The sequence below is a fragment of the Dermochelys coriacea genome, chromosome 24, assembly GCF_009764565.3.
Source record: "Dermochelys coriacea isolate rDerCor1 chromosome 24, rDerCor1.pri.v4, whole genome shotgun sequence".
Taxonomy (NCBI): domain Eukaryota; kingdom Metazoa; phylum Chordata; order Testudines; family Dermochelyidae; genus Dermochelys; species Dermochelys coriacea.
In genome coordinates, this window is record NC_050091.1 from 12,115,025 (window position 1) to 12,137,574 (window position 22,550).

Sequence of the window (22,550 nt, forward strand, 5' to 3'; positions counted from 1 at the left end):
CGGATTCACCCTTCGCAGGCCAGCGGGGCCGGGGGGATGTGGGGGGGGAGCTGGGGGGCGCAGGGGCTTGGGGGGGGAGCTGGGGGGCGCAGGGGCTTGGGGGGGCACAGCCCTCCCTGCTCTTACCCCCCCTCTCCCCACAGCCCAGAGCCTGGGGGGGCCGGGGGAGGGGAGCCCCCGCCGTCCTTTCTGCCTCCCCAGTCTGAGGAGACTGAGCCGCGCGTTTCGGAGCTGGAGCCGGAGCCGCCGACCTGGCGCCAGCGGGTCCCCCCCGACGCCCTCCTCAGGCTGAAGAAAAGCGAAGTCAAGCGGCAAGAGGTCATCAACGGTGGGTGGGGAGAGACCTCGGCCCCAGACTGCCACCCCCTAGTGCCCCGGTTCCTGCCCCTGCCTCCCCAACTCCTGCCCCACTTCCTGCCCCTGGCTCCCACCCTCGCCCCCCAGCTCCCCACCCAACACCCACCCCTGCCCCCCAAGTTCTACTCCCGCCCCCCAGCTCCTGTCCCCCAACTATCGCCCATGGCTCCCCAGCTTCCCCACACAGACCCCAACAACTGCCCAGCCTCCCACAACCCCCCCAGACCACCACCAATGGTAGGTGGGGTGGAGACCCCCACAAACCCCCAAGTCTGCCCCAAACCTCCAACACCTCTGTCAGGGGAGGTGGAGTGAGAGGCCCCTGACCCCGCGGTGCCTCCCCAGAGCTGTTCCTCACCGAACACGCCCACGTGCGGATGCTGCGGGTGCTGCTGGAGCTTTTCTACCAGCCGCTGCTCAGGGAAGCTTTCTTCACGGAGGCCGAACTGCCCTACATGTTCCCCAACCTGGAGGAGCTGACGGACTTACACAGTGAGTGGGGGGACTGTGGGGGGACATGTACAAAGGGGCAGGGGGGGTCACAGGCAGGGGCGCTGGGGGGAAGGACAGGGTGTCACAGACTCCCAGGTCGTGTCCACTCCTGGCCCCGTGCAGTCCGTGGGGAGAGCCCCCTTCAGTGCGACAGCCGTTCTCAGGGGGCCACTCTCTCTGGGGGGTCCAGCCCCTCCACCTCCTGAAGCCGCAGCTCTCAGAGCTTTAGCCCGCCTGTCTCTGCCGGAGACCCCTCGCTCCTGACACCCAGGGCCTCCACTCCCAGGGGGAATGCTGTCCCCTCCCCACCCCCCATTCTCTAGCCCGGGGACAACTCTCAGCTGGCGGCGTAACACAGGAGGGGTTAGTGAGCGTCTGAACCCAGCACAGGAAACTCCCCGGCCTCAGGCCTGGCCTCCCCCAGCCCAGCCCAATCTCCCCTGCCTCCAGAGGGCTCTGCCTGCCCCCTCCCTCCAGCCCCGAGCCCCCCTGCTTCCCCACTGGGCATCTGCTATCACTGGCCCCAAGCCCCCCCGTCCATTGTCTCCTCTCCCGGTAAACAGGGTCGCCTGGGCCCCCCTCCCCTCTTCTGTCCTCTAGCCCCTCTGGCTGGACCCGGCTGGTCCGGTCACCGGGGTCCCCGCAGCCCCTTGTCCCCCCATTGGCCGAACCGGCTGGGACTCCCGAGCTGGGCTCCGGGTCCCCAGTTGCTGGGGTCTCCATTCTCCAGGCCATTGGCCAGGGTCCCAAGTTCCCTCGCTGGCCCTGTGTCCCCACAAACTCCCTCTCCCCTCCCCTCGTTAAACCCGTAGCACACAGGGAAACTGAGTCCCACCCCGTCTGCATGCAACCCATAGGAAAACCAAGAAAATCCCCATAGGAAAACCAAGAAACTCCCCCACTTCGTCACACATGGCCAGGGGAGGGGGCAGGAAGCATGGGCTGGGGGGCTCTGACTGGCTTTGACTCTCCAGCCACGTTCTTCGAGAGCCTGAGGAAGCTTCGGGACGAGAATGACTGCATCATTGCCGAGATTGGGGATGTGCTGCTATCCCAGGTATGGGGGGGCTAGTAACCGGGTGGGGGGAGTCCAAGGGATGGGAGGCTAGGGTGGACGCTGGATGGGAGGCCCCAGGATGGGTGGGGGCAGGGAGCCCAGGGATGGGGAGGGGGGGTGCAGGGACCCTGGGATGGGGTGGGTGGGGGGCTGTGGTAGTGGGGGGGACAGAGCCACAGGCAGGTGAACACTCCCCGCTCCGCCCCCTCAGTTTGATGGCACCGAGGGTAGCTGGTTCCAGAAGATCTCGGCCCGGTTCTGTAGCCGGCAATCCTTCGCGCTGGAGCAGCTCAAGGCCAAGCAGCGCAAAGAGACACGCTTCAGCCAGTTCATCCAGGTACCGGGGCCCCTGGCCCTACATCCCCTGGGCCCCCCAGCCTGCCCCGCTCCCTGTCACGGCGTCCCCGGGGGGCGATGCTCGGGAGCTGCTCCCTACGAAGCCGGGCAGGACTCTAGGGGAGTCTCCTCTCTGGGAGCAGCCTGTCTGCAGGACCCACAGCTCACCCAGCTTCCCCCTTCCTGGGTCTGACCTCAGAGCATCCTCTGCCCCTCCGTGTGCTTCTCACAGCGAGTCCACCCAGGCAGAGTCCCGGGGGGTCCAGAGGGTCCTGCCCCCCAACTCTGCAGTCAGACGTGACTCTCAGCCAGCCGGGAAACAGAAGGTTTATTAGACGACAAGAACACAGCGTAAGACAGAGCTTGTTAGCACAGAAATCAGTGACCTTCAGCCAAGTCACCTTGAGGGGAGGGGAGCCCAGAGACAGGGCTCTGGTCCTCTCCCTGCACCCCAAGCCATCTGAGACCAACTCGCTTCCAGCTGCCTGGCCCCTGCCCAGCCGGTTGCTCCTCCTCCAGCCTTTGTCTCATTTCCCGGGCCAGAGTCACCTGGTCGCATCACCATCCTGGGTCTCAGGTGGGGAAGGGGCGACCATAGCATCAGTGCAGGCAGGGGGCGCAGCCCCCACAAAGGTCACACCCCCCTTATTTCCACCACCCAGACATTGGTGCAATACCCAGGAAAACTGAGGTGCACACAGCATTCATGCAAAACAGTCAGACTCACTTAGGCTCACATACAACATAACAAGGGAAAATCCCCACTTTGTCACACTCTCCCCGGCCCTGCACCCCCCCCCAGCCCCCTGGCCTGCCCAGCCGCCCCATCCCAGCGGCCTGTCCCTGCAGGAGGCGGAGAGCCAGGCCCGGTGCCGGCGGCTGCAGCTGAAGGACATCATCCCCATCGAGATGCAGCGACTCACCAAGTACCCGCTGCTGCTGGAGAACATCGCCAAGTACACGGGTGAGGGGCCGTGGGGGGGAGAAGAGACGGGGGCAGGAGGTGCCAGAGGGTGGGGAGAGGAAGAGGGGGCTGGCTGGGGGTGGCGGGCTGGGGGCACTGACTGACCCACCCTGTCCATCCAGAGGAGGAGGAGGAGCGGGTGAAGGTGCAGCAGGCGGCTGAGTGCTGCCGGCAGATCCTCAACCACGTCAACCAGGAGGTGCGGGACATGGAAAATGTGAAGGTGAGCCCCTCCCGCCGTCTGTCTGTCCAGACCCTCTGTCACACAGTCCCCGGGCGATGCTCTGGATCTGCTCCCTACGAAATCAGTCAGGACTCTGGGGGAGTCTCCTCTCTGGGCTCAGCCTGTCTGCAGGACACACAGCTCACCCGGCTCCCCCCTTCCTGGGTCTGACCTCGGAGCATCCAGTATCCTCTGCCCTCCGTGCGCTTCCCACAGCGAGTCCCCCCAGGCAGGGTCCTATGGAAGCCAGAGGGTCCTGCCCCCCAACTCTGCAGTCAGACGGGACTCTCAGCCAGCCAGTGAAACAGAAGGTTTATTAGACGACAGGAACATGGTCTAACACAGAGCTTGTAGGTGCAGAGAACAGGACCCCTCAGCTGGGTCCATTTTGGGGGGCAGTGATCTGCACATCCACGTCTGCAGTTCACTGCACATCCCCAGCCAGCCCCAAACTGACTCCCCCTCCAGCCCCCCCTCCTCTGGGCTTTGTCCCTTTCCCGGGCCAGGAGGGCACCAGATTCCTTTGTTCTCCAACCCTTTAGCTCTCACCTTGCAGGGGGGAAGGGCACAGGCCATCAGTGGCCAGGAAACAGGGTGTCGGCCATTCTCTGTGTCCAGACTCCTGCACACACCTGCCCTCTAGGGCTCTGCAAGGGTCACGCACCCTCATCCCACCACCTAGATACTTAAGAACTGCATAGGGGAAACTGAGGCACCCCCACACTATTCAGAGGAAACATTAAGAACAGTCCTGTTTTGTCACACCCTCCACGTCCCCGGCCGGCCTTAACACCCTCCCCCGCCCGAGCCTGTCCATCCAGTCAGCCTTAACCCGCCTCTGCCCCCTGTAGAAGCTGAAGGACTATCAGAAGCGCCTGGATCTCTCCAGCCTGAAGCAGAGCACAGACCCGCTGCTCAGCGAGTTCAAGGTGGGGCTTCGCCCGGGGTGGGGGCATTGGGGTGGGGGGAACCGGCTGTGAGGTTGGGAGGCACTGAGGGGACGTGGGGGCTGGCTGTGCGGGCAGGCAGCACTAGGAGGTGGGGGCACTGGCTGTGGGATCAGGGGGGTCTGTTCCCATCTAACTGCCACTGCCCCCAGAACACAGATATCACCAAGCGGAACCTGGTGCACGAGGGGGACCTGACCTGGCGCGTCAGTAAGGACAAGGCTGTGGGTGAGTGATGGGGGTCGGGGGGGCAGGGAAGTGTGGGGCGCTAGGCTGGGGGGGGCTGGGTGGCCGTGAGGGGTGGGACTGGGGGTGTGAGTACACTGGGAGCAGGAGGCACATGGGGCTGGGAGGGGTGTGGGGTTTGGGAGGTGGATTGGGGGGCTCCGGGGGCTGGAAAGCCTCTTTCCCACTGACACCTCCCCTGCCCCCCACCCAGACGTGCTCATGCTGCTCCTGGACGATATCCTGGTGCTGCTCCAGCGGCAGGAGGAGCGGCTGGTTCTTCGCTGCCACAGCCGCCCCCCTGGCCCCACGACCGAGCACCGCCAGGTCCTGAGCCCCATCATCAAACTCAGCTCTGCCATGACCCGCGACGTGGCCACAGGTCAGCAGCCTGGGAGGTTCTGGGGGGGTTGGGGGGCAGCCTAGGAGGTTCGGGGGGTGGGATGGGGGGCCTCTGGGGGGGCAGCCTGAAGTGTTGGAGGGGCACTGGGGGGCAGCCTGGGAGGCTCCCTGCCCCACTACTGCAATGCCCCAACTGTGTGTGGGGGGAGCCCTTGCTGAGCCAGAGCCAATCGCTCTGGAGGCGGGGGGTGCCCCAGTGCATTCTAGGAAGTCCAGTGCCTCCCACCCTGCTGGCAGCCTGAGCGGATGGTGTTGAGGGCGGGGGGGGGCGGCACTGGGTGGAGCCTGGGAGGGAAGGGGGCTAACGGGGATGGGGGAGTCTGTGAACCTGGGGGGCACTGGGGAGCCCCCCTCTGATTGGCTCCTCCCCCGCCAGACTGCAAGGCCTTTTACGTCATCTTCAGCTGGGAGAATGGAGCCCAAATCTATGAGCTGGTGGCCCAGACGGTGTCGGAGAGAAAGAAGTAAGACCTGGGGGCAGAGCTGGGCGAGGGAGTGCTGGGGTACCAGGGGGCTGCGGGTTAGGAGTAAGGGACACTGGAGGGCTGGGGGGGGTAGAGCTGGGCTGGCAGGGGCTGCGGGTCAGGAGTGAGGGGCACCGGCAGAGCTGGGGGGGAGCCTAGGGCCGGCCTAGCAGGGGGCTGTGGGTCAGGAGTGAGGGGCACCGGCAGGGCTGGGGGGGAGGGGGCTGCGGGTCGGGAGTGAGGAGCACCAGCAGGGCTGGGCGTGGGAGGGCTGGGGTACTAGGGGGCTGTGGGTCAGGAGTGAGGGGCACCGGCAGGGTTGGGGGGGGAAGTGGGCTGGGCTGGCAGGGGCTGCGGGTCGGGAGTGAGGGGCACCAGCCGGGTTGGGGGGGGAAGTGGGCTGGGCTGGGCTGGGCTGGGCTGGCAGGGGCTGCGGGTCGGGAGTGAGGGGTACCGGCCGGGTTGGGGGGGAAGTGGGCTGGGCTGGGCTGGGCTGGGCTGGCAGGGGCTGCGGGTTGGGAGTGAGGGGCACCGGCCGGGTGGGGGGGGAAGTGGGCTGGGCTGGGCTGGCACGGGCTGCGGGTCGGGAGTGAGGGGCACCGGCCGGGTTGGGGGGGAAGTGGGCTGGGCTGGGCTGGCAGGGGCTGCGGGTTGGGAGTGAGGGGCATCGGCCGGGTGGGGGGGGAAGTGGGCTGGGCTGGGCTGGGCTGGCAGGGGCTGCGGGTTGGGAAGTGAGGGGCATCGGGACGGGTGGGGGGGGGAAGTGGCTGGGCTGGGTGGGTGGGCTGGCAGGGGATGCGGGTCGGGAGTGAGGGGCACCGGCAGGTTGGGGGGGAAGGGGCTGGGCTGGCAGGGGCTGTGGGTGGGAGATGAGGGGGCAACAGCTGAGTTTCTCCCTCTCCGGTCCCTAGCTGGTGCGATTCTGATCAAGGAGGACGGCGGGTCTCTGAAGCTGCGGGGTCCAATCGCCAGAAACCGCGTCGTTCGTCCCGAGTCTGTCAAGCCCCACCACAGGCACCCAGCTAGTGAGTGTAGCGGACGGTGTGGGCTGGAGCGTGGCCACTCTGGGCGGGGCTGGGGGCTGGTTATACCAGGACCCCTTGTCTGGCAATGGGATATGGCTGGCTCTGGGCTGGGGCGGGGGCGGGCGGTTATATGGGGAGTTATGGAGGCAGGACAGGATGCGGCCGGACTTTGGAGCTCGCCCCTGACTCCGGAGGTTGTTGAGGGATGGGATGTGGGGGTTTTTGGGGGGGGCTGGCTGTTCTTCCTTTCTTTGCTGACACCCCCCCCCCGCAGTTACCGGGAGCGGCTGCTGAGCAGCTCGGAGAATGGGAACTCTCCCAAGGAGACGCTGCATTCGGATGGTGAGTGGGGGCCTGAGCGGGGGCGGGATAATGGGCAGCACCCATTGCCCCTGGCCTGGGGAGAAGACATCATGTGCACCCCACACACACCCCCGGCCAAGGCGGGGAGCCAGGGGGCTTGTGGGGCCAGGGGGCACCTGGGCTGGTGGGGGGATGGGACAGCTATGTGGTGGGGGGGGGGGTCAGGACTCCTGGGTTCTGTGGTGGCTCTGAGGGGGGGTCAGGACTCCTGGGTTCTGTGGTGGCTCTGAGGAGCTGGGGCGGGTCAGGACTCCTGGGTGGCGTGGTGGCTCCGAGGGGGGGCTGACTGTTCCCTGCCCCCCAGAGCGGGAGAAGGAGGGGGCGCTGGAGGGTATGGAGTTCGAGGAGCATGGCCCGGAGAAGGACTCGGAGCGGATCCCGGCGGTGCTGCTGGCTCTGTACAAGCCCCGGGCGGCAGGGGAGGGGGGACTGGCAGCCGCTGCGCTGGAGAGAGGTGAGACCCCCCTCCTAACCTCCCTCCCTGCTGACCCCTCTGTCCCACTCCCTGTGGGGGGGTTGGAGTGAGCTGCCTGACCCCGGGGGCTGGGGTCTGACCCCTAAGTTGGGCTGGATCCTATTGGGTCAGGGGGCCTGGGTGGGGCCTGTGGAGGGAATCCCCGCATCTGACCCTCCCCCCCAGTGTCTGCGCTGAAGAGGCTGCTGGTCGGGGGGTCCCCCCTACCAGAGAACGGGGACCCCGGCTCCCCCGAGGATGGCTGGCACCGAGCGCCGGAGAACAGGGGCGCCAGAGACGAGGACAAGGAACGGGACGCGGGTGATGGCGCTGAGAGCGAGGGGGGGGCGCCAGGTATGAGAACAGGATGCTGGGAAATGGAGAGAGGGTGCGATGGGAGCATGGGCTGGTGGGAAATGGGGGAGGAGAGGGGCATGCTGCGAAATGGGGGGCGATGGGAGCATGGGCTGGTGGGAAATGGGGGAGGAGAGGGGCATGCTGCGAAATGGGGGGCGATGGGAGCATGGGCTGGTGAGAAATGGGGGAGGAGAGGGGCATGCTGGGAAATGGGGGGCTGGTGGGAAATGGGGGAGGAGAGGGGCATGCTGGGAAATGGGGGGCATGCTGGGAAATGGGGGGCTGGTGGGAGCAGGGGCATGCTGGGAAATGGGGGAGGAGGGGGGCATGCTGGGAAAGCCAGACTGACCAGACTCTGTTGGTCTCCCACAGAGGAGGCCCCGAATGGCCCTGGCTTGCTGGATTGGGGCTCGCGGCGCCCGGACGGGGCAGGGCCCGGCTCCCCCATTGTGCTGACGCCCCGGCAGTCGGAGGACGTGCGGCGCAGCTGCCAGCACCTGGAGGAGGCTGTCCAAAGGCTGAAGGTATGGGGGGTGAGCTGGGGAGGCAGCGGGGAGGGCGGGGGGTCAGTGATGGCGAGATGGGGGCTGGGGGTCAGTGGGGGAGGGTTGAGGGGAGATGGGGGGCTGGTAGTCAGTGGGGAGGGTTGAGGGGAGATGGGGGGCTGGTAGTCAGTGGGGCGGTTTGAGGGGAGATGGGGGGCTGTTAGTCAGTGGGGAGGGTTGAGGGGAGATGGGGGGCTGGTAGTCAGTGGGGCGGTTTGAGGGGAGATGGGGGGCTGGGGGGGTCAGTGGGGGAAGGTTGAGGGGAAATGGGGGCTGGGGTCAGTGAGGCGGTTTGAGGGGAGATGGGGGCTTGGGGGTCAGTGTCAGGGGAGATGGGGGGCTGGGGGTCAGTGGGGCTGGGGTTGAGGGGAGATGGGGCGGGGGGGGTCAGTGGGGGGAGGGGCTGCAGGGATGTCTCCACTCTTCATTTCACCCATGGGTAATGCTCTCCCCCCCGGCCCCCCAGGAAATGGAAGACGACTATTCCCAGCTGCAGCAGCTCCTGGCCAAATACAGCTCCCCCCCCTCGACCCAATTCACATGAGGGGCAGCCGATGCCACAGGTGAGGCAGGGGGCCCAGCGGGGGGCTCTCCCCAGCTGTCAGGCCCAGTGCTGGGAGGCCCGTAGGGGGTGTGGGGCAGGGGGCCCAGCGGGGGGCTCTCCCCAGCTGTCAGGCCTGGGCCCAGTGCTCTGTGTTGATTTTGGGGTTCTAACCCTGCTCCCTGCTGTTTTCTCTCTCCAGACCCCTCGCCACGCAGGAAGAGGCCGGGCAGTCTCTGCCCTCCCAGCCAGGGGTCTCCTGCGAGGGGTTGCTGGGTGGGGCGTGGTGCATAGGGGACGTATGCTGGAGGGAGTTGGGTACATATATTCTATAGGACGTGCTGTGGCGCCCCGTATATAGGAGCCTGGGGTGTTTGTACATAGAGATGGGATCCTGGGCGGGATGAGGGGGGATACTGGGTGGCTCTGACTCACCCACAGGCCTGGCCCTGAATTGCTCCGCTCTGAATCCCAGTGTGGCTCCCCGCAGGATGAGACACCCCTCCCCTGCCAGCCACCCTCATGAGGGGTTCACCCCCAATTCCCTCCAGCAAACTCATGTCCCCCTCCATCCCCAATCTGTCCATAAGCCCCATGTCCCACCCCCCGAGCTAGCTAGTCCTGCCCTGGGCTGGACCGGGGTCAGTGGCCCCTAGAGGGGAACGGCCCCAGTCCTGTTCTCTGCCCCCAGGCTGCTGAGCCTGGCCAGTGCTGCTTGCGGGATCAGCCAGCAGGCGGCGCTGCGGCTGCAAGGGTTTTCCCACCCTCTGAGATCAGTATTTCGGGGGGCGGTTACATTCCACTGCCCCCCATCCCCTGCCATGTGCCTTAGGGGCCGACCCCGAGAGCTGCTTTTATAGAGAGAGCTATTTTTTACTTTTGCTGGGATATTTTTATATATATGATTTATAGGAGGGGACCCCCAGAACCTGGAGTGGGGGGGCACAGCGGTTGGTTTGTGCCAGCATGGCAGCTGGGCTGGCACAGAATCATTGGAACCAAAAAAAGGGGGGACAGGTGGGATGGGGGCAAGCCCCCTAATTCCCTTGTACCGTACGGGTCCCCCCCCAGATAGGGCTTTTTCTAAGGGCTTCCATTGCTTTTAAAAAGCGGGTAGAAATTCCCCGGAGAATTTCTGGGGGGAGGTCTCCCCACATAGACTCCTCAATGTCCCCCCGTTCTCTGCGTGCCACCCCCCGTTCTCTGCCCCCCCATTCTCTGCCTGTACCCCAGCTTTCAGTGAGGTTTTTTGGCTTTTTAAAAAAATATTTTCAGAATTTTTCAATTCTGCTTTTTAATGAGGTGTTTGGGGGGGTGACATGGAGGGGGGAGATCTGGGTTTAAATGTGCCCCCAGGGAGCCAAAGGCTGAATTCCCCCCCCCCCAAGGGAGAGATGTTTGTGGGTATGACGGATGGTGGATTTATGGAATCTGGGAAGGGAGAAGTGGGGGTGGGGGGCACTATGCCCCCCCCAGCTGGCTCTTCTGAGTATAACTTTGTGGGGGGCTAAGGTACCGGGGGGGTGGTCACTGAACCAAATAAACTGTAAAGATGTCAAATAAAAACCGTTCTTGCTTCAGGGCTCCGAGTGTCTCTCTGTCTGTGTGCGCCCCATTGACCCGTGTCCCACTCCCCTCCCACCCCACCCCCAAGCCAGCTCATCCCCCACCTGTGGAGATGTGGCACTGCTGCTTAGTGAGTTAGAGCAGTGGGGGCTGGGGGCCAGGACTCCTGGGTTCCATGCCCAGCTCAGGTCTGTGTATAAATTTTTTGCTCTCCAGCCTGGTGCCTCGAGTTAACTTCTCTTTGGGGGTGCACAGAAAACAGGAATTCTCCTCCGGCTTCTCCCCCAAATGCAGCGTCCGGTCCCCGCGCGCCACGGGGGTGAGTTTATTGCTTGTGAGGTGGCAGCTGATCGCCGGCCCCAGAAATCTGCCGGGTTTGGTGGTTTTTTTACACTCCATAAATAAATATTTACAAAAAAGGGGGAATCACAGGTTAAAATCTCGTCTCATTTCACCCACGGGGACACAGGGTTGTTGGGCAGAACACAAAGACGCACAAGCACGGGCAAGCGGCAGGACCCGGCCCAGACTGGGGGAATTTCACACTGAGGGGGGCACAGACAATATTGCACTTTGAGTGTTCGGAGAAGGGCAGGAAACGTTAAAGACTTTGATGCCCTGATCTGTTCCCCTGGAGAACCATGAGGACTGAAGAGCCCCTCCTTCCCCGCAGACTGGGAGCCAGGACTCCTGGGTTCTCTCCCTGACTCTGGGCACAGGCTGAGTTGCCCACAGCCAAACTGGCTTTGCCACATGGCATGTGCAACCACCTAGGGCAGATCAGTCCCAGGGCTGGGCTAGCAGGGGCTGCGAGTCGGGAGTGAGGGGCACCAGCAGAGCTGGGGACAGGGGCTGGGCTAGCAGGGGGCTGTGAGTTGGGAGTGAGGGGCACTGGCAGGGCTGGGCTAGAGGGGGCTGCAGGTCAGGCGTGAGGGGCACGAGCAGAGCTGGGGACAGGGGCTGGGCTAGCAGGGGGCTGCGGGTCAGGCGTGAGGGGCACTGGCAGGGCTGGGGAGCTTGGTGCCACCCCCCCAAGTACCCACCATGGATGGGGGAGGGGTGCTGAGGGTTGTCCAAGACTCCATGGGGGGGTTCTGGGTTGGGTGGATCAGGGCCTGTTTTGGGTTAGATCCGGGACATTCTGTGAATAAAACTTTCCTATAAAAATAGAGCCAGGCCTCGCTGGTGCAACCCGGGGGGCTCTGGCTGCAGCTGCGCTGAGCTGGGGTTCGGTGCTCAGGTCCCCGCCGGGCTCTTCCCCTCCTCGGCTGGGCCCCCAGCAGCCCCCGGGCCCCCCTCCAGCGCCCCCAGTTTGAGCTCCAGGCTCTCGGGGCTGGACTCATTCTCCGAGCTGCATTCGCTCAGATCCGTGATCTCCAGCTCCGAGTCGGAGCCTGGATCCTCCTTGGGGCCCCCTGGAGGGCTTGACCCCCGGTCCCCCAGCGCCTCCCTCTCCCGCCCCCCCGGCCCGTGGCCTTCGCCCCTCAGGGACAGGGCGGCACCGTGGGGGGGCAGGCACAGGCGTGGCACGGCCGCTGGGCCCAGGGCCCCCCTCTCAGCTCCCTCCCCCGCCAGGAGGGAGACAGGGGCCGGGAGCTGGGCCAGAGGGTTGGGATAGAAATGGGGGGAGTAGAGGGAGGCGGGGAGTTTGGAGCTGCTAAGGGGGAAGGCGCTGGAGAGGTAGGGGTTAAAATTCCAGGGATACTCAGGGAAGGGGGGCGTCCTGCCGTAGGGGGCCAGCAAGGGGGGCTTCGAATAGCTGGAGACACCTGGTGGGAGAGAAGGGGAGACATGAGTGACCAGCCCCCACCTCAGACTGGAGGAGGGAAAATCAGCCTCGAGCAGGGTCCCATCACTTACCCCTGCCCCCGGTACCCAAACCCGCCACCCCAACTTCCCCTCCCCCCTCTGCACCAACGGGAGCTAGGACTCCTGGGTTCTGTCCTCACCTATGGCTGAATCCGGCTTGTCACTGTGTGACACCCCCCACCCCCCCTGCAGGGGTAGCAGCCAGCCCTGCCCCCGCCCTCCCTTTAACTCCAGGGGGAGGAAGGGGGGTTCAGTCGCTCCTGGCCCGCCCAGCCCGGGGCCTGCCTGCTGGAGTAGCAATGAGGGGGGTAACAGCTGGGGGCAATTGGGGCACTTGAGCTGAGACCTGACAAACTCATGCCCCTACATCTGAACAGCAGCAGCCGGGAGGAGATGGGGGCTCTATGTCCCCCATTTCCCCTGTCCCCCAGCTGAGGGGCTCCCTCCACATCGGGGCTCCAGCAGCCCCCCGCCCGCCACGCTCGGCCCCGCGGCCCCTGCTCTCACCTGAGCCCAGGAAGGGGAAGGCCGAGTCCAGCCGCAGCTTCTCGCTCTCGGTCTGGCGCTCGAAGAGGGGGCCGCGTCCGGGGGGGTCCCCCAGGCGGGGGCTGGAGAAGAGGGACTGAAGGGTCTGGGGTGGGGGAAGAAAGAGGGCGTGAGTCCTGGACACCTCCCTGCCCGCCCCAGCATTTGCGTTGCCCCCTGCCCCCCCTCCCCCGGCACAAGAGGTCCCCTCCGACACAAACGTTCCCCTCCCATCTCCCTGCTCCCCACTTCCGAGCAGTCTCCCCCAGCTCGTACCTCGGGGGTGAGGGGCGGGCAGTCGGGGCCGTGCGCCCCCCCGGGGCAGGGGGCCAGCAGGAGGGGCGCGCTGCCCACCTCCAGCAGCGGGTAGTTCACCAGCACCACCTTGCTGAAGTTGAACTTGTAGGTGAAGCGTTTCCCCTTCGTCTTGTGCAGGATCCGCTTGTTGTAGTAGTACCTGGGGGGGTCAGTGCGGGAGGGGTCAGGGCCTATCGTCCCCCCAAGGAGTCCCTGACACTGGAAGGGGGGAGCTCCTGGTTCCCACGTGCTCTGGGCCAGCGCCGCCTGCCAGGGGACAGCCCCCCGCTGACCTCCCTCCCCTGCTCAGCCAGGCCTCGGCGGAGTTTATTTCCCAACCGGGGGGCGGGTCCGAGACCCCAATAGCATTTAACATCTCATGAATATTTATAAGGGAGGCGGAGTCTCAGGGAGTCCTGCCGGCCGAAGTGAATCAATACGCCATCAGGTCTCGGGCGGGGGGCGGGTGCAGGGCTGGACTCATCGCTACAGACCTTACAAACCCTGCTACCCCCCACTCCGCCCACCGTCCTGCTGACTCCACGCCCCAAATAATGAGGGGCTTCAAATAACCCTCCCCTCCCCTCCCCTGCTCATTTTATGTGTGAGGAAACTGAGGCACGGCCCAGACAAATGCCTCAGCCTGGTCTCCCGTGGCTGAGAAAAGAACCCAGGAGTCCCGCCACCCCACAACTTCGCTAGCTGGGAACTGTGCGCTAGAGGGGCTGGGGTGGGGAGGCTCAGGAGGGGTTGCGCTCCGCAGGCAGGGCTGGCCCCAGTGCCCCAGGAGTGGCGGTGCTGAGCTGAGCCTGCACCGTCTGTTGTGCGTCTCCCTCTGTGCTTTGGGGGGGGCTCCCCCCGGGACTCCCTCCCCAGCCCCTCACCTCAGCGCCCGGCTCAGCTTGTCGTAGTTCATGTGGGGCTTGCACTTGCGGATGCCCCACAGCCGCGCAACCTCGTCGGGGTCCTTGATCACGAACTCGCCGTAGTCGCCCTGCCAGGCGATCACGTTCTGGTACTCCTCCTTCTGCAGCAGCTCCAGGATGAAGTGCCACAGCTGGATCTGCCGCGAGCCGGGGCTCGACTCGGGCTTGTAGGCCCAGTCGGGGAAGGCGAACCCTGCTGTGCAAGCGGACCAGTCAGAGCCTGGAACGCGCCCTTGGATAGCCTTGGTTTGGAGACGTGGCGCAGGGCGCCCGGGGCAGAGACGGGTCTCCACCAGCTGGGCGCCGGGGGAGGGGACACCCCCACCCCGACCTCCATCCGGGCGCTTGGGGCAGCAGCGGGTTCGCCCGGTCCTGGAGTCCTGGAGACCAGCCGGGTCCCCGCTTCCCACCCCTGCGCACAGGAGAGGAGCCGGATTTCCCCCGCCAGCCTGGCGCACGAGCACCGGAGGTGCCCAGCCCATAGCTCCCCGATCCCAACTCCTCGGTACCAGATTTGGCGGGGGGAGGGGCCGAGGCGGCCCAGTTGCTGATTCCAGCCAGAGCCGCCCCACCCCAGCAAAAGTCTGTTCCGCGCGGACCCGCGCCCCCCATGCCTGCTCCCTCCGCGATGTTCGGAACCCGCTTGGCTCCAGGACCCGGGGATGGCGGGGGAAGTTTCCCTATGGGGGGGGTCCTGGCCTGTGTGTGTGTGGGGGGGCCGGTCCGAGGTCCCAGGGTCAGAGCAAAAAAAGCCGAGAAGGGCTGAGAAAGCGGCTCGGGCTGACGTCGCGGCGAGCCCCACCCCCACGGACTCCTGGGCCCCTGGGTTGGCCAGAGACACCCCGGGGTGAAGCGCCCGCGGGCTCCGGACTCCGGCCCGGGCAAGGCAGGGAGGCGAGTGGCTTCCAGCCCCTTAGCAGAGTTTGGGGTGGGGGTCCCTGCTGCCTCCCGCTGGAGGGGCTGAGCCGTGGGTGTGAAAGGCGGACAGGTGCACACATGGCTCTGTGCTGGCCGCGAGTATTAATGTCTGAGGAGGGATCCCGGTCTGGGGCAGGCCTAGGGTCCGTCCAGCCCAGGGTCCTGTCTGCGGCCAGTGCCGGGTGCCCCAGAGGGAATGAACAGAATCGGGAACCATCCAGTGACCCATCCCCAGCGCCCATTCCCAGCGCCTGGCCGCTCCAGGCGTGTAAATGGAGAGATAATACACGTGTGCCTGTGTGTGTAGTAACGTAGAGATGTAGTGTGGGTGTAGCGCTATAGTGTGTCCCTGCGAGTGTGTGTTCATCCGGGTGCGGGTGAGTTTGTGTCTGTAGAAATGTAGAGATGTAGGGTGTGTGTGTGTAGCGCAATAGTGTGTCCCTGCTTGTGTGTGCCCATGCGCGTGCATATGTGTCCGTGTGTGTCTGTGCGTGTGTGCGTCCATGCGTGTCTGACTGGGGGGTTTCCTGTCCCATGGGAATTTTGCAGATTGTTTGAAAAATTTTCCTGTTCCAAACTGAGACAAAATCACAAATATTTTCATGACCCAACAAACGGAACCAAAGTCCGTCTGGGTCCATTGAATTTCCCGGGGGCTCAGTGCCCAGCGTGCTGCCGTGATGTGAAGCTTCCTGTCTCTGCTCCCCTGTTCAAGCTACCGGGGCCAACATCGCAAAGCGGAGGGTTGGTTCAGCTCAACCAACCCCAAGCCCCGATCCTGCTCGAAAACGCCACTGTCTGACCATTTCACACCTTCTAGCCCCCAAATGTTTCCAGTGGGGAGATTTGTTGGCCCCGACCTCGCTTCACAAATCTGCCTGGTCTGGCCACAGAAATAAATACACAAAATCATCATAATTCACCAAATAGCTTTGAAACATTCCTGACCTGCTTGTGTGTGTCTGTGTGTGTGTGTGGGTACAATTTGTGTGTGTGAGAGAGAGAGAGACAGAGAGAGGATTTAATCACACTAGCATCTACCCCCCTCCCCCCACGGCGTTGTCTGTTACACACACGAGATAATTGTCTCTAGCAGCCAGGGGCTCTCAGACTCTCCAGACCCCTGGCCCCCCCTGGCGGGAGGCAGATTTGCCTTGCGCACCCCCAGGTTTCACCTCACTGAAACACTGCTCGCTTACAAACTTAGCCATAAAAGCCCAGAGGTGTCACCACACGCGGGTACTGGCCAGCCGCTCCTTGCTCCCGGGGCCCCTGGAATGACAAAGTAACGCGCTTGGCAGACTCCGGCCCAGGCAGGGCGCACAGAGCGGTGGAAACGCGTCCCTGGCTGCCTGGCGTCGTACTTTGTGCTGACTTCGCTAGAGCTTGTCTTGTAGCCTGTTGTAAAACTCGGCAAACCTCTTGCTGAGCTGACGTACCCAGGGAAGACCCCTTCGTACCCCCGGGGTACCTGTACCCCTGGCTGGGCCCCGCGGGTACATTACACCCGGCTCCTGGCTCCCTCTCGCCCCCCTCAGTGCGCCCCCCCCAGGGCTCTGAGTGACTCCAGAGGAGCCGGGTGGGTCAGTCAGTCACTCGTGGGGCTCATCGCTCAGCACTCGAGTTGCGGGGCTATAAGGAGGTCGTCCCGCAGGCCCCTGGCCTGGATGCCTGATGAAGTGCCCAGAGCGCGGGACTGGAAGCCCGGACTCCTGGGTTCTATTCTCAGCTCGGTTGCTCCGTGAACTCAGACAAACCAGGTCATGGCCTCTTGCCTCGGTTTCCCCAGCTGTAAAATAGGCAGAGAGTGACCCCGGCTGAGCGCTGGTGCTGGGAGGCTCTGTGACAAAGGGACTGGGGGCCCTTCCCGGGGGGCAGCTTTCAGCTCGGCCGGAGTCACAGACTCAGAACCATGGAGCTGGAAGGGGCCTTGAGAAGCCATCAGCACCCGGTCCCTGCGGTGAGGCCAGGCCAAGTAACCCCAGCCCAGCCCAGCCGGGTTTGGCGCCCTGCTCTCCAGCCCCCCAGTGACTCCCCTCACGAGCCGGTTTTTCCTACTGTCCAACCAAACGGCCCCAGCTGCGGACTGCGCCCAGCGCGGAGCAGACCCGAGCCCCGTCCTGGGTGTAACGGCCCTTCGCACCCAGCTCCCGTCACTCTCCCCCCGCAGGACGAGCCAGGCCAGGGGGTTAACCTGCCGCCTGGCTCAAGAGCTCTGAACCGCCCACGGGTTTGTCGCTCTCCTCTGTCCAGCTCTTCCCTAAAGCGTTGCCCAGACCGGACGCAGCACCCGGCTCAGGCTCCCCGGGGCCGCCCCGTGCAGGACACGACGTCCAGGGTCTGACACTCTCCCCAGAATGTTCCTGGCCTTTGTCTCAACGGCCTCATAGTCAGGGTGTGACCCGCCCCGGCCCGGCCCCGGCCCCTTTCCGCAGAGCGCCCACCCCAGCCAGTCTGCGGCCGGCTCGCACCTGTCACGGCCGCTCGCACCGGAGCAGAGTCTGTGCGTGGCCGGGCCGAGAGCCCCAGCCGCCGAGCTGGAGAAGCCCCTCTCAGTACCCACGCCGGGCTGACACTGGGCTATACGGAGATAACGTAGCAGGATCGTTACACAGGTGCGCTGCTTCCAGAGCTAGCCTGGCTTAGAAACCCCCAGCAGCCTCCAGCCCCGTCGATCCCGCTAGCCGAGCCCTGGGCTTTATTTCCAGCTCCGGCAGGGCGGTTGTGGCCAGGTCGGCCGGAGAGCAGGTGCGGGAGGGGAGATCTCTTACTGGCCCGGCCGGGGAGAGAGACACGCCGGGGCATCTCTCTCCGGCCAGGACGAGTCTCGCTTCTCTAGTCGGGTCTCTGGAATTACCGCGACGTGTTAACCGGGCTCTGGGGCTGGTTCACGGGACCACCGAGGCTCCGCGCTCCGCTGTGGCCCGGGACATTTAGCCCCAAGAGAAGGCCGGTCACATGGCAGGGGGTCACGTTCATGCCCCGTTGGTACATTACACCCACGCTGCGTTTCCGGGCCCCGCCCCCACCAGCCCAGCTGTGCGGAGCCGTGTGTGGACGTGGCCGGGGCCGGCCCCGCACGGCCATAAGCCGCTCTTCCAGCGACGCTGGCTGGGCTGACAGCGGAATTCTTCCGGCGCCCCGGCAGTGTCCACAGCGGGCTCAGGGGGTGAATCTCTCCCGGCCCTGAGTGTCCGAGCTCGGGCGAGCTGGGAGCTCCTAGGTCGGGTTCTCTCGGCCCGGCTCTGGGCCTGGCGCGGGGCTGCAGAGAAAAGCGGAATCTGATCGCTAATGAGCCAGGCAGGGGGCCCAGGGGCCGCGGCTCCGAAGCAGCGCCCGGGGGGGAAAGGCAGCGGCTTCCATGGGCCGGGCTGCCCCGCAGCCCCCCGCCCCAGAGATCTGCTCCGCCCCCGGGGCGGCTCAGCGCTGCTGCAGCTGGGGTGGGCGTGAGAGAGGCCCTGCGTGTGTTTGTGTAACATGGAGACAGGTGTACAGCGTGTGTGTAAATCACACACCCACACGAACCCCCTTCACAGATACACATGCATATACCACACAAGTCTCGGTGCGAATGCTGTGTGTATATTCACACACACGCAATGGCAGGCTGGAGGGGCCCTTGCGCTCTGTGGTAATCAGCCGGGGGGACACACCCCGGGGTGCGCAGGGGTCTCCCGGGGGATCTCATTTCCTCTGCAGACTTGCCCCGGTTTACACCATGACAAGCCCAAGCGGAGTCAGCGCAAACTGCCGTGTCCTACAGCCAGTGACCCGTGCCTCCCCCCGCCGCCCTGTGCGGGGCAGCTGACCCGTGTGGACACCAGGGACGTTCCAGTTGATTGACCAGATAATGGGATGGGCGCAGTGGGCAGGTTCCCACTGGTCAGTAACCGGGTATTGACTCTGGGGCTTTGGGTCTGGGTTTGTCAGTGAGTCCTTCCGAAGTGAGGTAAAACTTGGGGGCGCACGGGACACCTCAGCCTCCCGAAAGGGGGACAGGTGTCGGGCCAGGCGCCAGTCACTGGCCAGACCCTCCCGGGCAGCTTTGTCCGACCTGCTCTGGAACCTCCAGCGACTGGACCCCCGCCCCGGGGCCCGGCCCGGCCCGGCGGGGGCCCTCTTCTGCTCGCTGCTGACGCGCTGTGTAAGGAGCAGGAGTGAGTGGGTGTCCCTGCGGGGACGAACCAGCCCGGCCGTCATGGCCACAGGCTGGGGGGAGGCTGTCTTGGCGTGTTACTGTCCTGGCAGAGGTCACCACGGGATGGGGCCCTTATGAGTCGCGGGCGGGGCCCCAGGGTTCAGCCGCTCCACGGCCCGGCCGGCGCAGCCCGGCTTGTTGTTTAACCAACAACTGGAAACTGATTCGTCTTCCCAAAAACTCGCTTAGGTCTCCCGGGGAGTCAGAGCCTACAGCCAGACGGGGTCATGCCAGCGAGTGGTCTCAAGTGTGCGTGTGTGGGCAGATGTGAGTGTGTGTGCGTGTGCATGCATGTGTGTGTGTGCGTGCATGTGTGTGTATGTATGTGTGTGTGCATGTGTGTATGCATGTGCGTGTATGTGTGTGCATGTGTATGTGTGTGTGTGTAGAGAGAGATGGCTCTAGCTCGCTATGTATTTCTCGGTCTATGTGTAAATGTCTGTAGTGCGAGGATACACATATATAACATAGCTATCGACACCCATGCCGTTTGTGTGTGTCTGTAAACATACAAAAACACCGGCATGACAGTTATGTGTCCATGTCAATTCACATGCTACAATACACACACACACACACAGAGCAGGATGGATGAATAAAGGGGGTGTCCGGGGGTGGATGGAGGGGTAAAAGGGGGTCTGGGGGTGGATGGAGGGGTAAAGAGGAGTCCGGGGAGGGAGGGATGGATGAGTAAAGGGGGTCTGGGGAGGGAGGGATGGGTAAAGGGGGGTCTGGGGGTTGATGGAGGGGTAAAGGGGGGGTCTGGGGAGGGAGGGATGGGTAAAGAGGGGTCTGGGGAGGGAGGGAGGGAGGGGTAAAGGGGGGGTCTGGGGTGGATGGAGGGGTAAATGGGGGATCTAGGGAGGGAGGGATGGGTAAAGAGGGGTCTGGGGAGGGAAGGATGGAGGGTAAAGGGGGGATCTGGGGAGGGAGGGATGAAGGGGTAAAGGGGGGTCTGGGGGTGGATGGAGGGGTAAAGGGGGGGGGCTTTGGAAGGACAGACAGAATCACAAACTCCAACAGCCAAGTGCTAAGTCAGATTTTCAGAGGTGGCTCTCTGCACACGGTGCCAGCCCGCAACCCAACGGGCCCGGCGGCCGGGCCAGAGTGGGAGATTTTTTTCCCTATGTGCTGAACATTTGAAGGGAAGAAATGAAGAGTTTAAAGCGCTCCGGGAGCTGGGGAGAGGACCCCCCCCCGCCTTGGGCCCCCGGGGCTGAGGGACCTTTCCTGGGTCCAGTGCCCCGCTCTTTGGGGGTGAGGGATGGGCCCGGTCCCTGTCAGCTGCCTCCTCTGGCGAGGGGCGGAGGAGGAGGTGGGGAAGGAGGGTCCTTACCTGGAGCCCAGAGGGCCGGTACCGGGGAGGTGAGCAGTAGATCCGACACGCAGTTACAGTCCATACTGGGCAGAGGTGAGACCTGCAGGAGGGGAGCGGGGAGAGCGAATGACTGCGTACGAAAAAACGATAGCACCGGGGCGGGGGGGGGGGCGGAAAGACTGAATGGGGAAATAGAGAGAGAGAAGCTGGCCAGAGAGCGAATGAACGAGGTGGAGAGACAGAGAAATAGGAAAGAGAAAAAGAGTGAAAAGACAGAGAAAGAGGGCTAGAGAATGGGTGGCTAAGAAGGAAAAAGGAGAGAAAGAGAGAATGGGTAAGAAACAAAAAGAAAGGGAGTGAAACAGAAAACGAGAAGATACGTGAAAAGACAGCGAGGGAAGGACAGTATCAGTAAGAAAGAAAGAAAGAAAGAAAGAAAGAAAGAAAGAAAGAAAGAAAGAAAGAAAGAAACTGAGGCGCGGGGTGGGGGAAGGGGCAGGCAGGAGGCCCCGGTGAGGGGCGCTCTCAGAACTCCAGTCTCTCGCGGGAAAGTTTCCTGCTTCCGCGGCCATGAAGCCCCCACTCCAAACCCCACAGAGGGGCCGGCTCACAGGGCAGAGACTGGGGACCCCTTTCCATTGGGGGAGTAAAAGACCTCGCCCCCTTCATCCCAGGGCTCATTGGATTTGTGGTTCTGGCACCCCCTGGCTCCTGTGCAGCCCCAAAGTGAACAGCAATTGCTCCCATGGAGGGGCAGGAACACGGGTCGCCATGAATTCCCCCAATTCCCCAGTAGTGAATCATTTCCAAGAGACCAGAACCAAACGCAGCAGTCCCCGACTCGGAGAGAGCCCCTCCTGGGGCCCCCCCGGCTGTCCCCGTCCCCCCAGACTCCCCCGTCCCCCCCAATCTCCTTCGCTCACCAGCCACATTTTACAACTTAAACTTCAAACAGAAGGGGGGTGAGTCTGGGCAAGGGGGTTTATTGCCACAGAGATTAACCCAGCTCGTTAATTAGAGCAAAGACAATTCCTCCCCCCATCACCCTTTCCCCAAAACTTATTCCCCCAATAGACACCCTCTGCCTGCCATCTTATGTGTCTTAAATCAGGAATCTCGCTCCCCAAGCCCCCACTTATACTCAGCACCCCCATATTCCCCTCCACCAGTCCCCCATTCCTGGACCCCCCACTCCATATCTAGCTGTTTCGTTGAGTTTTAGGCAGGATTAAGAACCACCCAAACACACACCCCAGCATCCCCCATAAACCCCCCACCTCTGCCTGATCCAATTTACCCCAACTCATCTCTTCCCCATTTCCTTTCCCCCAAACCTTTCCCCTGACCCACACATATCCTGAGATCCCAAATCTGTCCCCCGTCTACCCCTTCCCCAATGTCCCGACACCCCCACTCTGCCCCTTCTCCACCCCGACCCCCAACATACACACCAATTCTGCCCGCTCTTCCCGCCCAGTTTTCTATTTGTATCTGGGCCGGACACATCCCCACCCCCCTTCCTCCCGGGGCGCAGATCGCGGCCGGGGATAATTACCGCTGCCGCGCAGATGCCGGGCGCCTGTCAGCCGGGTGGGGCCGCTGCATTCTCCATGACTTCGCCCCCCAAGCCAGAGAGAGGCGAGCTCCCTCCTCCGCTGGCTGTGCCGCGCTCCCTCCTTCCAGCCCCTCTGCCCCCCTCCCCCAGCCTCTATCGCCCCGTCCCCATCAGCGGTGGATGGCTCCGTCTGTCTCCACACCGCCTCTACCTATCCATCCCCATACACCCCCTCTATCTATCTATCTATCTATCTATCTATCTATCTATCTATCTATCTATCTATCTATCTATCTATCCCCATACACCCCCTCTATCTATCTATCTATCTATCTATCTATCTATCTATCTATCTATCTATCTATCTATCCCCATACACCCCCTCTATCTATCTATCTATCTATCTATCTATCTATCTATCTATCTATCTATCCCCATACACCCCCTCTATCTATGTATCTATCCCCAGACAATCTCTCTCTCCCTCCAGACACCCCCCCTCTATCTATCTATCTCTCTATCTCTCTCTCTATCTATCTATCTATCCCCATACACCCCCTATCTATCTATCTATCTATCTATCTATCTATCTATCTATCTATCTATCTATCTATCTATCTATCTATCTATCTATCTCCATACACCCCCTCTATCTATCTATCTATCTATCTATCTATCTATCTATC

General features: G+C 63.4%; 2 protein-coding genes across 7 annotated transcripts in view; one reads left to right on the top strand and one right to left on the bottom strand.

The window, feature by feature from the left end:
• ARHGEF1 (Rho guanine nucleotide exchange factor 1) overlaps nucleotides 1-10,336 on the top strand; it is a 34,031-nt gene extending 23,695 nt beyond the window's left edge. For all 6 annotated transcript variants that reach the window (XM_043502135.1, XM_038382735.2, XM_038382743.2 and 3 more), the window contains 17 exons: nucleotides 144-328; nucleotides 703-849; nucleotides 1,824-1,906; nucleotides 2,118-2,243; nucleotides 3,092-3,206; nucleotides 3,329-3,429; nucleotides 4,281-4,358; nucleotides 4,529-4,604; nucleotides 4,816-4,983; nucleotides 5,380-5,467; nucleotides 6,379-6,492; nucleotides 6,767-6,834; nucleotides 7,160-7,309; nucleotides 7,496-7,663; nucleotides 8,039-8,190; nucleotides 8,678-8,774; nucleotides 8,955-10,336. In XM_043502135.1, coding sequence (XP_043358070.1) covers nucleotides 144-328; nucleotides 703-849; nucleotides 1,824-1,906; nucleotides 2,118-2,243; nucleotides 3,092-3,206; nucleotides 3,329-3,429; nucleotides 4,281-4,358; nucleotides 4,529-4,604; nucleotides 4,816-4,983; nucleotides 5,380-5,467; nucleotides 6,379-6,492; nucleotides 6,767-6,834; nucleotides 7,160-7,309; nucleotides 7,496-7,663; nucleotides 8,039-8,190; nucleotides 8,678-8,755 — 1,897 coding nt within the window. In that variant the 3' untranslated portion in view covers nucleotides 8,756-8,774; nucleotides 8,955-10,336. The remainder of the gene's footprint in view (nucleotides 1-143; nucleotides 329-702; nucleotides 850-1,823; nucleotides 1,907-2,117; nucleotides 2,244-3,091; nucleotides 3,207-3,328; nucleotides 3,430-4,280; nucleotides 4,359-4,528; nucleotides 4,605-4,815; nucleotides 4,984-5,379; nucleotides 5,468-6,378; nucleotides 6,493-6,766; nucleotides 6,835-7,159; nucleotides 7,310-7,495; nucleotides 7,664-8,038; nucleotides 8,191-8,677; nucleotides 8,775-8,954) is intronic.
• A 1,218-nt stretch (nucleotides 10,337-11,554) lies between these two features.
• ERFL (ETS repressor factor like) lies at nucleotides 11,555-21,919 on the bottom strand. The gene is made up of 6 exons (XM_038383434.2): nucleotides 21,865-21,919; nucleotides 20,328-20,409; nucleotides 13,834-14,068; nucleotides 12,929-13,109; nucleotides 12,635-12,758; nucleotides 11,555-12,087 (listed from the first exon to the last, which is right to left on the bottom strand). The coding sequence occupies exons 2-6, from the start codon at nucleotides 20,389-20,391 to the stop codon at nucleotides 11,555-11,557; spliced, it is 1,137 nt and encodes a 378-aa protein (XP_038239362.1). The 5' UTR covers nucleotides 20,392-20,409; nucleotides 21,865-21,919.
• Nucleotides 21,920-22,550: the final 631 nt, after the last annotated feature.